Source organism: Pezoporus occidentalis, unplaced genomic scaffold (assembly GCF_034315485.1).
Source record: "Pezoporus occidentalis ecotype Australia unplaced genomic scaffold, CSIRO_AGI_Poc_V1 ctg38, whole genome shotgun sequence".
NCBI lineage: Eukaryota > Metazoa > Chordata > Aves > Psittaciformes > Psittacidae > Pezoporus > Pezoporus occidentalis.
This window is the reverse complement of record NW_026915702.1, coordinates 748,575-761,610: the sequence shown is the minus strand read 5'-3', so window position 1 is coordinate 761,610 and position 13,036 is coordinate 748,575. Positions and strand designations below refer to the sequence as shown.

The window sequence follows — 13,036 nt, the reverse complement described above, 5'->3', positions numbered from 1 at the left end:
GAAATGGCCAAACCAGACTTCTGCAGGGAGGGCTCATTTCTGACAACACCTGCATCTCTGGGGATTAGGCAGCTGCTTGTCATTTGAGTGTGCTCTGCATCTCACCCTGTCCTCCCTGCAAAACCCTGTTGGGGACAATGTCCACCCAGCACCAACACTGTCACCAGGCAGAGCCACTAGTCGCTGCCCAGCACAGGCACCAGCCACAGCCCTGGCTCTCAATGTCTAATGTGTGTCAAAGCCACTGATTAGTGGTGGCTGGAAACAACCCAGTGACTTAGTTTTCCACTGCAAGCATATCAGTTCTTGGAGTGTTATTTAAAAGAAGAAGGAAAAAAAAAACACAAAAAACAAAACCACACTCTGTGTGCACATTAATATTTTACTTTGGGTTTTTTTCCACATCTAGAATGACTTCTGCAAGTGTGTTTTCTATTATGTGTCATATATACCACTGCTCAGTGCTATCTATTGACCTGCTCTGTTATGGAATAGCTGAGTGATGCACTGCCCAGTGCCTTGGCTCCATTGATCAGGGCAATCACTGCTCACACCTCCAAATGCTTAGTGATACAGGAGATACAAAACACTCAATGAGTGCTTAAAGAACACTGAGCCATATATCTTAATTTGTCCTTTACAAATATTTCACACATACTGCTGCTTCCACTGCCTTGGGTCACTTTGGTCATCTTCTTATGAACCTACATTGATTTTTTTACCTCCAGCAAATCACACTGGTTTTAGTAACAAATAAATTGTCCTCTTCTCTATAACTAAACCAAACCTCCTGAAAGTGTTTTCCCAGAAGACTTGGATGCTCTCATGTAATTACCACCCTGTCTGAATGCACAAATGAGTGATATTTGGAAGAGTTTGCTGAAAATATGCCATGTTTGAAGTGTGAAACTGTACAAAAAATTACACTTTTATGTATGTTTACAAGGAAATAAACAGGTCAAATGTAGGAGAGATTAACAGAGATGCTAGCATCTTTGGGAAGAACAACAATACTCATTTATTGCTATGTACTTTAGTGCTACATGGTCATTGTCATGATGAGGACTTACGGTGCTTACCGCCATACATAGTAGGGAATGAACCAAAAGGTAACCAAGAGTCCCTGCAGAGAAGTTGATGTGACATAAAAGGCTGTGGAGCCCATCATTGATAAAGGGCTGTCCTATCAGATAATCCAGACCCTTTTTCCTTAGAAAATGCAGTGTCCTTTTTGCAAAGTGAATGGACATTTGCACAGCATAACTACATAGCTCTTCAAGGGGATGTGAGACCCTGCCTGTATTGTTTCTTGAGGGTTTCTTGTGGGTTTCTTGAGGCACATCTATGCCCAAAAGTTGATGAAGTACCTTGTCCCAGACCACACTGCTTCTCCTTGTGCTAAGATACCAGAGATCCTGTATCTTCTTTCCTTCTGAGCATCCCATTTCATATTTATTCCATTGGGCTGCATTAGGGATGGGCAACACAAAAGCTGCGTCATGGTCCTCGTATATAATGTGCAAACCTGGGATGAAACTACAGAACTTGCCTCAAGGTGATTATTATCTAGAAGATAAGTTCACCATGGCAGGAAAAAAAGAGAAAAGCTCACAAAATAAAGATGTTCTTCACACAGTTTGGCTGAGCTGAGTTATCTCAGGAGCAGCTGACATCCAGGGCAAGTTATCTTCAGTGTTATCTGGGAACATGACAGCAAGGAAGATTGTCTACCTGAGGTAACAAGGGAAAGTGTAGAGTCCTGCATCTGGGCAGGAACAACCCCAGGTTCCAGTATAGGTTGGGGAACGACCTGTTAGAGAGCAGTGTAGGGGAGAGGGACCTGGGGGTCCTAGTGGACGACAGGATGACCATGAGCCAACACTGCCCTTGTGGCCAAGAAGGCCAATGGCATCCTGGGGTGTATTAGAAGGGGGGTGGTTAGTAGGTCGAGAGAGGTCCTCCTTCCCCTCTACTCTGCCCTGGTGAGACCCCATCTGGAATATTGTGTCCAGTTCTGGGCCCCTCAGTTCAAGAAGGACAGGGAGCTGCTGGAGAGAGTCCAGCGCAGGGCAACCAAGATGATTAAGGGAGTGGAGCATCTCCCTTATGAGGAAAGACTGAGGGAGCTGGGTCTCTATAGTTTAGAGAAGAGGAGACTGAGGGGTGACCTTATTAGTGTATATAAATATATAAAGGGGGAGTGTCACGAGGATGGAGCCAGGCTCTACTCAGTGGCAAACAATGATAGGACAAGGGGTAATGGGTGCAAACTGGAACACAAGAGGTTCCACTTAAACTTGAGAAGAAACTTCTTCTCAGTGAGGGTGACGGAACACTGGAACAGGCTGCCCAGGGAGGTTGTGGAGTCTCCTTCCCTGGAGACATTCAAAACCCGCCTGGACACATTCCTGTGTAACATTGTCTAGGTGTTCCTGCTCCGGCAGGGGGATTGGCCTAGATGATCTTTTGAGGTCCCTTCCAATCTCTAGCATACTGTGATACTGTGTGATAGGGGTGAAGGGGGCTTATTTTTTGCTATGTTTTTTAAGTGATAGTGGCACATTTTCAGCTTTTGGGCATTACTTTGGTATATGCGTGAATCCTCCTAAGGTCCATAAGGTGGGATGAGGCCGTAGGCTGCCTTAGCCACTCTCCTTCCACTTCCTGTAGGATGCTCAGGTAAAAGTAGATGAGGTAGCTACAGGATCCCAATTTGAAGCAAGGCTTTAAGAGCTCTGGCATGTTCTTGACTAAAAACATTGGCCCAAAGCTGGTTTCCATGTTGAACCACCTGTACAACTGACCAGCTGAGTCAAGGTTTATCAAGACACACTTTTGCTGACGCAGAAATCTGTTGAGTTTAAGACACCTGTGGCCAGTGAGAATAACAAATAATACCGGAAATGTGTCACCCTCCTGAGGTCAGCCTCAGCTCCAGGCTCCAATGATGCTCTGACCAACCCTATCAAAGTTCCAAATTCTCCACTCCTCGTAATAGTGGGAATAACGATCGGAAGCTGGTATGTTTTTAAGCTGGTAACTGGTTTGCTTTCTAGCCAAGAAAGGGAATGGAAAGAGTTATGAGGGCAAAAGACTGAAATGTAGAGAAAACTATGCACTGGGAATGCCCTCTCCTCCTGCACCAACATCAGAAGGCGACAGGGAGGGTGCAAGATGTTCTGCTTCCCTTTGTATTTGAAAAGATTGAGATCTGTGTTATTTGTAAGAGAGAAAACAATACGTGACATGAACCAGCACAACCTCCATCCTAGTGAGGAAGCTGGCCTGTCCAGGAAAGGACTTTCTTATCTCAGGATATAACTGAAATCAGGCCTCCAAGGCTGGCTGCTCTCAGAGCAGTGATTTAGGCGTCTACCGGGTAATACCCTGCTTGGTTTAAAATCCGGCATTGGAATTAGGTTTAATTCTAAATACATGGCTCAAGCACCAAGTGTTTTGAGGTTAAGACGCGGCATTCACAGCTTTAAAGTTCGCCTGAGAGTTATTGCTTGATGTTGTAAATGGACTTAAGGACTGTAGGAGATGGTTTTTCATTTCAGCCCTGATACAGTAAGCCACTTAAACACTTGCTTATGTCACACTGAAATAAAAGGGACTTATAGACACAGCTATGTGCTTTGCTAGATCAGAATGCTTGTGCTGAGCACTGTTTAGAGGAAGCATGAGAAATAACCTGTGCAGATGTCCCCGGGTGATGCTGGAGCCTGAGCAAGACTGGAAAGAGCTGCGTGGAGGAAGCAAGGAGCCCCTGGGCAGGCCAGGAACTCTTTTATCAGCGCTCAAGACAAAACAGGGAAGTCACCAGGTCACTCAGCCTTTAGTTTGTCTTAATTTCTATCCCATCGCTCCCCATTGACATCCACACAATGGCTGGGTCGCGCCTTTCATGGTGTGACACCACAGCTGACAACGTCCCAGCCCCGCTTCTCAAGGAGGGCTCTTGCTTTCTAATTGCTGAGGCTGATTCTTCCCTCTCCTGACAAATGACTGTTTGCAGAACTGATCGCAACACTTGAAGCAGCCCCTCTTAAATACATCCTCTGCAGATCCCCCTTGCTATGGGTAATATCAAGCTCTTCCAAGGGACGGCAGTGCTCCCTTCCTGCAGGATAGGAGAGGCTGTGAAGAGCTCTATCTGTAACCATGGTTTCAGCTATTTCATCTCTATTCCTTAGTCCATGGGTGAGGACATTGATTTTTCGAGGGGTGGGATTAAGAGGCTTTCAGGGAAAGCCAAAGGCCTTGCACATGATACGTTCCTCCAGTCCTACCAAACCGGTGGGAGATGCTGCATCATTGTTGACCTATATTTTCTGGCTATTCAATCCACCTATGGATTGTGCATGTATTTCACAGAGCCTCAGAGCACTTCCATAACAGGGAGACACTCTTCCTTAGAAGGCAAAGTCCGGTTATACATCAGCCATCAGCTACTTCTTTTTGCATTGCTATTATCCACATCTACAGCATCTTTCCTGGGTCCATCTTTTCAGCTCCAATGTTCCACCTGCCACCAAATTCCCTTGAAAGGGGACCTGAAAAGGATATTCCTGTTTCCTTGAATATGCAACATCTTCATTCTCCTACAGAAGTACTGCCAGCAGGCAGCAGATGCTTGAGGATATGGGTGGGATACTCTTGCTAGGGAAAAATCTTAACAGCTAACCTCTTTTGTTCCAGAGCACCAAATAGCCTTTCCAATCTGAAATCATCATATTAACAAAATTGAACGGCAGAAGTGGTGTCTAATGGGTTTCTCCACATTGTAGTGAGAAACACTGCTATTTAAGTCTTGGCTTATTCCAGAAAGCTCAGGCCATGGTATGTACTCTGTTGCTGACCTTTACAGACAGGGCAGGCTTTATAGACCTTTTTCCTTATGCCTGGAGCCTTGTGTCAAATTAAAACAATTTTTCTCCCTCTTGAGAATAACATTACAAATCAGACTTCCCATTGTTGGTTGAGGAAAGACTCATGGAAATAAATGGTAGAAATAAACACTGTATTCAGAAGCAGCAGTTTATCCTGAGCATCTCCCCATCCTTAGAACTCCAAGCCACCAAGGCTCAGGTGGAAGCCAGCTTGCCTGAATATGGCTCATTCTGGTGAAGAGTCACCATCACTATAATTTATTAGGTGCAGACCAGCAACTGAGGCGGATGCTCTGTGAACACACAGCATAAGAAACAACGATAGCCCATTCCTTCAGGATATTGAGAAGTAGGACAGGAGATGACATGCAGGCATGCAAAGAGGCATGGTCAGTGCAAGACCAGCAAAGTGTAGTACTGCCACATGCACTAAGTAAACTGTGCAGACATCAAACCCACACCGCTTTTCCTCCCTTTGTGTCCCCCCTACAAGCTTAGGAGTTGCCAGGATGAGAAGGCAGTAAGAAGCAGTCAAGTAGGAGCAGATGTTTAATCTAATAGTTCACTGTAATCAATGCGCTGTTACCTCTCCCTATCTGCTTTCAGTGGGTCTGTCCAAACCCAGGCAAAGCAACACAGGTTTTTGTGCATTCAGCACAGTGATTGCCTCCTATACAGGCAGTGAGCACTTACTTAGGAGATATTCTGCCTCCAATTACCATTTCTGATTTGAGTCATGGAAGAATACACCATAGTCCTCTATTCCTGCAGTCACCAGCTAATGAAATGTGTTGCAGATATTTATAGGACTGTCATTGTAAACAGCATTTGCATTTGATGCCTTTGAGTTATTCAGTGTGACAGTGCTTTCACCAGGAGGGATTTTTGGTTTTGAAAGGGAAAGGTTCCCTTCGGAGCTGTTTCCTCCCATCGCCTTCTCTGTTTGTGTTGGATGGAGCAGTTCTGTGGGCAGCTGCTGATAATTCAGTGATGAAGTGACAGGCACATGGGGATAAGCTGAGCATGGTGTGGGTTTTTGGGCTGTGTCACAGAGAGTTTATAGGATTCTCTGAGACAATTTCACAGCAAAGATGGATAGAAAGGAGGGCAGTCATGCCACAGATTAAAACAACTGCCAGCAGGCCTTCCCTAGGAAACCTATTGTGTAAATATTTGGGTAGGAGCCTCCAAAGAGATTTAGTTTTGTGATAAAGGTAACTAAAACGTCCTTTCCTTGAGAAAAAACATCTACAATTCATAAAATTTCATGAGTAACCACAAGAGAGGCTTGCTTTCTGTAGCATCCCTGTATTAGATAGAACAAGCATGTATGTCATGTCTTGTCACTGATGTCCCACAAAGGAGGTCAGCACCAGTTTTCCCATCCTCAAGAGCCAAAGAGCAGAGAAAGCAAGCATGCCTTGCTCATACACACAAACACACTGCTCCAGATCTACGTGCCTTACAAGCACTTACAAGCACTGTCTGTGTTTGTGTATTGAAGATATATTATCTATAGTCTTTACACACTCATGTATACAAACGACAGAGCTGTTTGAACACACTTGTGTTGAGCTCTTCAGGCGCTCAGGGTCACACTGCTGTGCAGGCACCGAAAGAAGTGGCAGATTTGTCAGAAAAATGTGAGGATCTGAGCTGTTTTGGGAAAAAAAAGAATAAAATCTGTTCTGTATTTCGGTGCATAATCTCCATCTGAGTTCGTGATGAGTCTGGCCCATGAAGTGCACGTGGCCCATATTCATACCCGGCGTGTGCAGCTCCCTGCCATATGAACTGTTAGCACTCAGGAGTGTGTAACACAGTCCCACCTCTTCACACGCCCTGAGAAGCATGGGGAATTTGCGGGATTGATGTGGATACAGCATCCCGGCTGAGCAAGCAGCAGGCATAACTGTGGAGCTCACCTACGAACTGTCTTAACTTGAAATGTCTGAAAATTCTCTCTGCTTTGAGTATCAAGGGCATCTAAACTGGTAGTTTGAAATAGACACTTGACTTTATACTTTCTGGATCTAGGGTGGAGGGCTCTTGCCCTCCAGAAGGAAACTGGGAGGCTGTTTTTGTAAAGGAAAACCCCCTCATTGAGCTCATAGTGAAACCCAGGACTTGATCAAGAGCAAACTCCCTTGCTTCCCTGCCATGCCAAGTGTCCTTCTGTTAACAGCTCTGCTCAACCATTGCTTCTTGTCTCTTTGCTGTGATTTTGCTTTTCCATGGTGAAGCAAAGCCATGCTTTGTGCCTGTTAGTTATCAGTTCCCCCTCCATTAGTTCCCCTCATCGAAGGAGGTGATCTTGCCAGTCTACTCTGCTCTCATGAGACCTCACTTGGAGTATTGTGCATAGTTCTGAAGTCCTCAGCATAAAAAAGACATGGAGCTGTTGGAACAAGTCCAGAGGAGGCCACGATTATGATCAGGGGACTGGAGCACCTCCTGTATGAAGACAGGCTGAGAAAGTTGGGGCTGTTCAGCCTGGAGAAGAGAAGGCTGCGCGGAGACCTCTCATAGCAGCTTTCCAGTATCTGAAGGGGGCCTATAGGGATGCTGGGGAGGGACTCTTCATTAGGGACTGTAGTGACAGGATAAGGGGTAACGGGTTCAAACTTAAACAGGGGAAGTTTAGATTGGATATAAGGAAGAAGTTCTTTACTGTAAGGGTGGTGAGGCACTGGAATGGGTTGCCCAGGGAAGCTGTGAATGCTTCATCCCTGGCGGTGTTCAAGACCAGGTTGGAGAGAGCCTTGGGTGATATGGTTTAGTGTGAGGTGTCCCTGCCCATGGCAAGGGGGTTGGAACTGGATGATCTTAAGGTCCTTTCCAACCCTAAATATTCTATGACTCTACTATCCTTCTGTGGGTAGTAGCCTTCAGAGAGGAGAATCTTGATTCATCACTTGTAGTCATCCTCCCTCCAAACTCTGGTGCTGCTCAGCTCATGTTTAGTGACCTTTTGCTCCCATGTTCCCATTTATAGTGCTTTGGTGTTGATTTCCCTTCTCTGGTTATATAGGGAAGCAGAAGGGTTCCCTGACTTGTTGCCCAAGAGCTGGCCACAGCCCCATCCATAGTAGAGCAGCAGATAGCACAGATCAGTCAATGTGCAAAGCAGCATCTTTCACCAAGACAGACTGTGCTAAATCAGTTCCTTCTCACTGCGCTTTGAAACCTTCCCATTTCTTGCTCTGACAAACCAGCAGAGTTTGTATTGGTCTGATGATGCAAAAAAGCACATAGTGTGGGCTGCAAACACCTGGTGGAATAATAAAACAGAAAGGAGGGAGGGCAGGACCATCCATATTTTAGCTTATGTCAAGCAGGAAGTTGTCTTCTATCGTCTTTTCTCTTTCAAAGCATCATTTGTTTGTAAGGGAAGTGAAAAGCCCCATACATTTTGGTCCCATACATCTCCAGCCACATACATTGTGGTCTGAGCTTCTAGCTATCAGCAAAGACAAAATCAGAAGTTCCTTCACTGTCTGTGTTGCTACCTGGGGTTGGGAGGAGGGGCCAGTGTTGAGTCTATTTCTCCCCACCAAGGCTTTCCAGCTCCTGCAGCAGCTCTTCACCCTCTCTTGTGCAGAAAAGACTAGGTAGAAGCAGCCTGCAGGCCACCAACTGGGGTCATTGGCCTGTAGCATGAGCCTTCAAACCATTGAGAGGCACAGCAATGAGGTGGCAATAAATAAGTGCAGTACACACCTTGCTGTGTGCTCACACACTACCTCACCAGACTATGAACACGATTGTGGTCTTTGACAGCCACGTTGCTGATGAACAGAACTGCTGGGGACAAGCTGATGTGAAAGCAGTGTGCTTTCACTCCTCTTCTGCAGGTGACGTTCATGAAATCCCTTGCAATCAGGCAACCATCATGTGCTGCATTTCAGAGCTTCACTTTATTCAGATACATTATGTTACCAGCTGTTTGCATCTGGGATTTCTTTAAGCACTGAAAGCACTATGGGGATATGAAACTATGGGTTGGGAAAGAGTAGAAAACCAAAGAAGCTCCACACAGCTTTGCCAAAACACTAAAGTACAAAGCCAAACACCTCAGTAAATATTCCCTCTTCCTCTTTTCACCTTCTTTTATTCTTATTTCAACTGTTATATCAACTTATTTCAATAGATGGGGCATAATACGTGCAAGCCGGACTGTGTTTCCATCCCTGACATCATGTGTTACCACCACAATAAACTCACTGCTTTATCTCTTGCCTTGAGTAAACTCATATTAAAACTGGAACATCACTGTATAACGATCATCTTGGGGATGCAACAGATATGTGACAGTAAGAGGATGGAGAGATGCTGAAGCAGAGCTCAGACACTCGGACTTTTATCTGTTGGGGAAGCCCAGCAAGCTTGTGGTTCCCTGTGCCCATGCTATCACGAGCCATATAGCTCTTAGTCCAAGTGGGTCAAACCATTGCAAAGCCCTTCTGTGAGCCCCTGGAGCAGCTTTACAGCTGAACTGAAAGCTGTTTAACACAGACTTCATGGAAAAAATCTCACTCACCAAGCAATACACATTATGAGAAGCCATATTTTGCATAACATTACTTACCGGATGAAACCCTTGTAGCAAGATAATTTATTGCCATGGTGGTAACTGGATGACATTTATGAGTAGCCTTGTTTTATAAGGCTTTTCTTCGGCTGCAGTGCCAGGGCTCCAGTTGTGCTCATGGAAAACGAGAAGGGAAGCAATTTTATTTAGCATACATTATCCTCCAGTGGCATGCTGGTGTGAATAACAACGGGGATAAAGTCTGCTTGGATTGCATGGGATTGTGCATTCCAGGATTGTAACTTTGGAGTGAGTTGAAGGGAAAAGCTTATTTTGACTGAAGTTGTCTCATAATAAACTCCGTATCTCGCATGGCCAGCTTGAGGCTCAACAGAGGTTTTGGCACATCTGAATTTTTGCTATGGGGAAGAGGCCAGGGCCAGGGTAAGACTCGGTCTGTCCTGGTTCCAGGAAAGGGAGAGATGGATATGGGGCAGAGCTAGGAAGAAGGACAGGAGCACCCAGGAGAGCTGAGGGGTGACAGGGCAAAAGCGATGCTGCTGGAGATGGTCAATGTTGCAGATACCATGGCAATGGCTCTTGAATGGGTGAAGTTGATGTGCACCAAACACCGCAAGGATGCCAGCACATCCAGCCCCATTAGTCCACAGGAGCGCGTGATTTTTAACCCACAGAGCTAAAGCAGAAAGCTGAGCTGTCCTCAGCTAACCCCCTGAGCCCACATCTCTGCAAGGCGGCTTTGCACTGGGGGCTTAGCTCATCTGGCACTGGTGGGGAGAGGTGATGAGTGAGGGCAGAAATGCAGTGCTGTGGCAGCCATATCCTCAGCAGCCTGTACTCCCCCTGCCAGGCTCCTGTGGACCCTCTGATCCACTCTGGTGATGCTTTAGGACTCGCCATGGCAAAAAATACCATTAAATGAAGCTGGGGATCCCTGCAGTGCTCAGGGAAATGCCTTGGCTGGAGAGTGGTGGGGCTGAACCATACTGTGGGGCTGGGTCCATTCTGCTGTGGATCCAGACATGTGTGAATGTCATGGGGCAAGCCCACAGCAGGGGGGCTGCCTGCGGGCTGCCTAAGTCATGCTGAAGAAGGGATTTCCAAAAGCCAAAGAGGCTTAGGCAGCCCATATCCCATTAGCAGATAGTGGGATTGTGCCTGTGCACTATGAAGGGCTTTGCAGGGCTGAGTTGGGATCTGTAACTGCAAAGCAAAGTTGCTCCTTCCCTTACGGTGCTCTCTGCAAGAAGAGAGCCAGGAAAGGGCTCGAGCAACTGTAGAGGAGCTTCCTCAGGCCACGGCTCATTTATTTCTTAGCGCCCAATCTACAGGAGCTTGGAAGTCTCATAAAAGTCTTCTATACCGAAAAACTTTATAGGTATTATTTGTTAACTCTTGTAATAAACCATACCTGTATGGAAGCACTTTTGCACCAGTATCGTGATAAATAGGACACCCCAAGTAGGACAAGCCCATTTTGGGATTCAAAGCCAAAGGAGCAGCTGGTGCAACCCCAGGGAGCATTGTCAGCATGGCCCTTGCTTGCTTTGAACTACCTTGAATCACGGCTGTTGAGGGGCTTGGGGACATTTGCCTGGGTGTTTCCTCTCCTGGCCAAGCTCCTCTGTGAAGCCAGAGGCTGTGGTACAAAATGCTGGGGCCCTTCTGCAAACAGCCCCATTTTCCACACTGGAGCAGCCTCCTCCTGGAAGCCACTCCATGACAGCTACCAGGGTGGCTTTTCTTTTCCTCTTCCAGCCTTTTCTTTCCCCAGGGCCAAAAGAAGGGGGATTAATGAAAGGAAAAAAGCCCAAAACCAGAACACAAACCACAGACTGAAAGTGCTGTGGTGAATGAAAGGCTCCACGTGCTGGGCTGGAAAGCCAAGTGCCCTGACATACATGTCTCTTCTCTCTTGCAGATGACGGAGGGCCGCAGATGCCAAGTGCACCTTCTCGATGACAGGAAGCTGGAGCTGCTCGTTCAGGTATTAACTGCACGTTTCTCCACGCAATGGTGTGCTGCGGCTGCATGTTCTTGCTGTGGTGGGGAGAGAAAAGGGTTTTCAACTGCTTTTCTTGGCAACTTCAAGCTGTGATTGCCTTTGGAGCTCAGGGAAGCTGCACTCGTGCTGGGTGGGGAGGATCTGCAAAGATATATCCGTGGGAAGGGGTAATTCAGGACATATTTCACTTTGTTCTGTGCCAAAAGCTGTCCCAGTCACTGTCAGTGGGATAGAAAAGCAGTTTTGGTCATTTCTGACACTGTTACTATATCAGTTAGCTATTTTTTGAGGCGTTGCTTAGCTTTGAGAAATGCATTGCTTAAAATACCTCCAGAAACTCTTTCCTGTGAGGGTGGTGAGGGGCTGGCACAGGGTGCCCAGAGAAGCTGTGGCTGCCCCATCCCTGGCAGTGTTCAAGGCCAGATTGGTCAGAGGGGCTTGGAGCAACCTGCCCTATTGGAAGGTGTCCCTGTCTGTGGCAGGAGATTAGAACTGGATGAGCTTTAAGGTCCCTTCCAGACTAAACCATTCTGTGATTTGTTTCTATCTTCTTTCCTTGCCACCCTAAATTGCAGGGTATGATGCCAGGCTCCATGTCAGAGGCGGTGGCCAGGAGCACAGCCAGCAGAAGGGGCTGCAGTGCGGGTGCCATAGTCAGGCATTGCTTGGGACACTAATCATAAAATCATGTGTCAAACACAAATATACTTTAACATAAGTCTGTGCTCCATCCGCCTTACTTTTTATTAAAGAAAAGCACAAAGGAAAACTAGGAGAGATGGGAGTTGTGCTGGCTGTGTGAGGATGGGCTGATGCACCAGTACCATCCTCCGCTTTTCCTGATAGAATCAAATGTGCTTAACAGCAGAAATAAGTCTGTGTCTTTCTTGATAGAGCCATAGACTGTTTTCAGTTGGAAAGGACCTTAAAGATCATCCAGTTTTCTAGTTTTTTGCCGGTTTTGGCTCATGTCTCCAAGACCACCAAAGGGTTAATAGCAAGAATGACAGGAATGTCTTTCCTTTTACTAGCGCTGCCTGCCAGCTACAGGCAGCCCAAGAAGCAGGAAATGAAACTTCCCATAGCGCCCAAATCCCCCGGCTGGGAGGGGGGCAGGATCCTGCCCAGCACAGGCAGACCTGAATGGGGATTGCTGGAGGCAACTTCAATCGCCGGAAGCACGTTTTCAGCTTTGCTTTCTTGGAAGTTGCTTAAAAACACCATTAACGAATGTTAATGGTAATGTTTTTTCATGTCCACAGTCACTGAGGAGGTGAAATCCCTCAGCTTGTTGTGACAGTGCAGTCAGGATAGCCATGAATGAGTGGCTGCTCCAGCCAGGTCTGGAAAGAGAACAGCTAGATCAAGATGAGTAATTAAAACCAAACACCATACCAATGGTCTTCGCACTGTGAGCATCCCTGCACCCACCTCACTGATGCTCAGCAGTTGCCTGGGGGAAGATCAGCCACCTTCATCGCAAGGACGCAGCACTTGGGTTCCTATTTCATATAAATGCCTTTTTAATTCTTCTTAATTTGATTAAAAATGAATGGGCTCTTGGAGAACAGCTCTGCTAAAGCACTT

At 46.5% G+C, this 13,036-nt stretch overlaps 1 protein-coding gene across 6 annotated transcripts in view; it reads left to right on the top strand.

Moving 5' to 3' along the window:
• The window catches only part of FRMD4A (FERM domain containing 4A), a 380,907-nt gene that overhangs the window by 235,258 nt on the left and 132,613 nt on the right, over nt 1–13,036 (top strand). For all 6 annotated transcript variants that reach the window (XM_062631904.1, XM_062631905.1, XM_062631903.1 and 3 more), the window contains one exon: nt 11,366–11,431. In XM_062631904.1, coding sequence (XP_062487888.1) covers nt 11,366–11,431 — 66 coding nt within the window. The remainder of the gene's footprint in view (nt 1–11,365; nt 11,432–13,036) is intronic.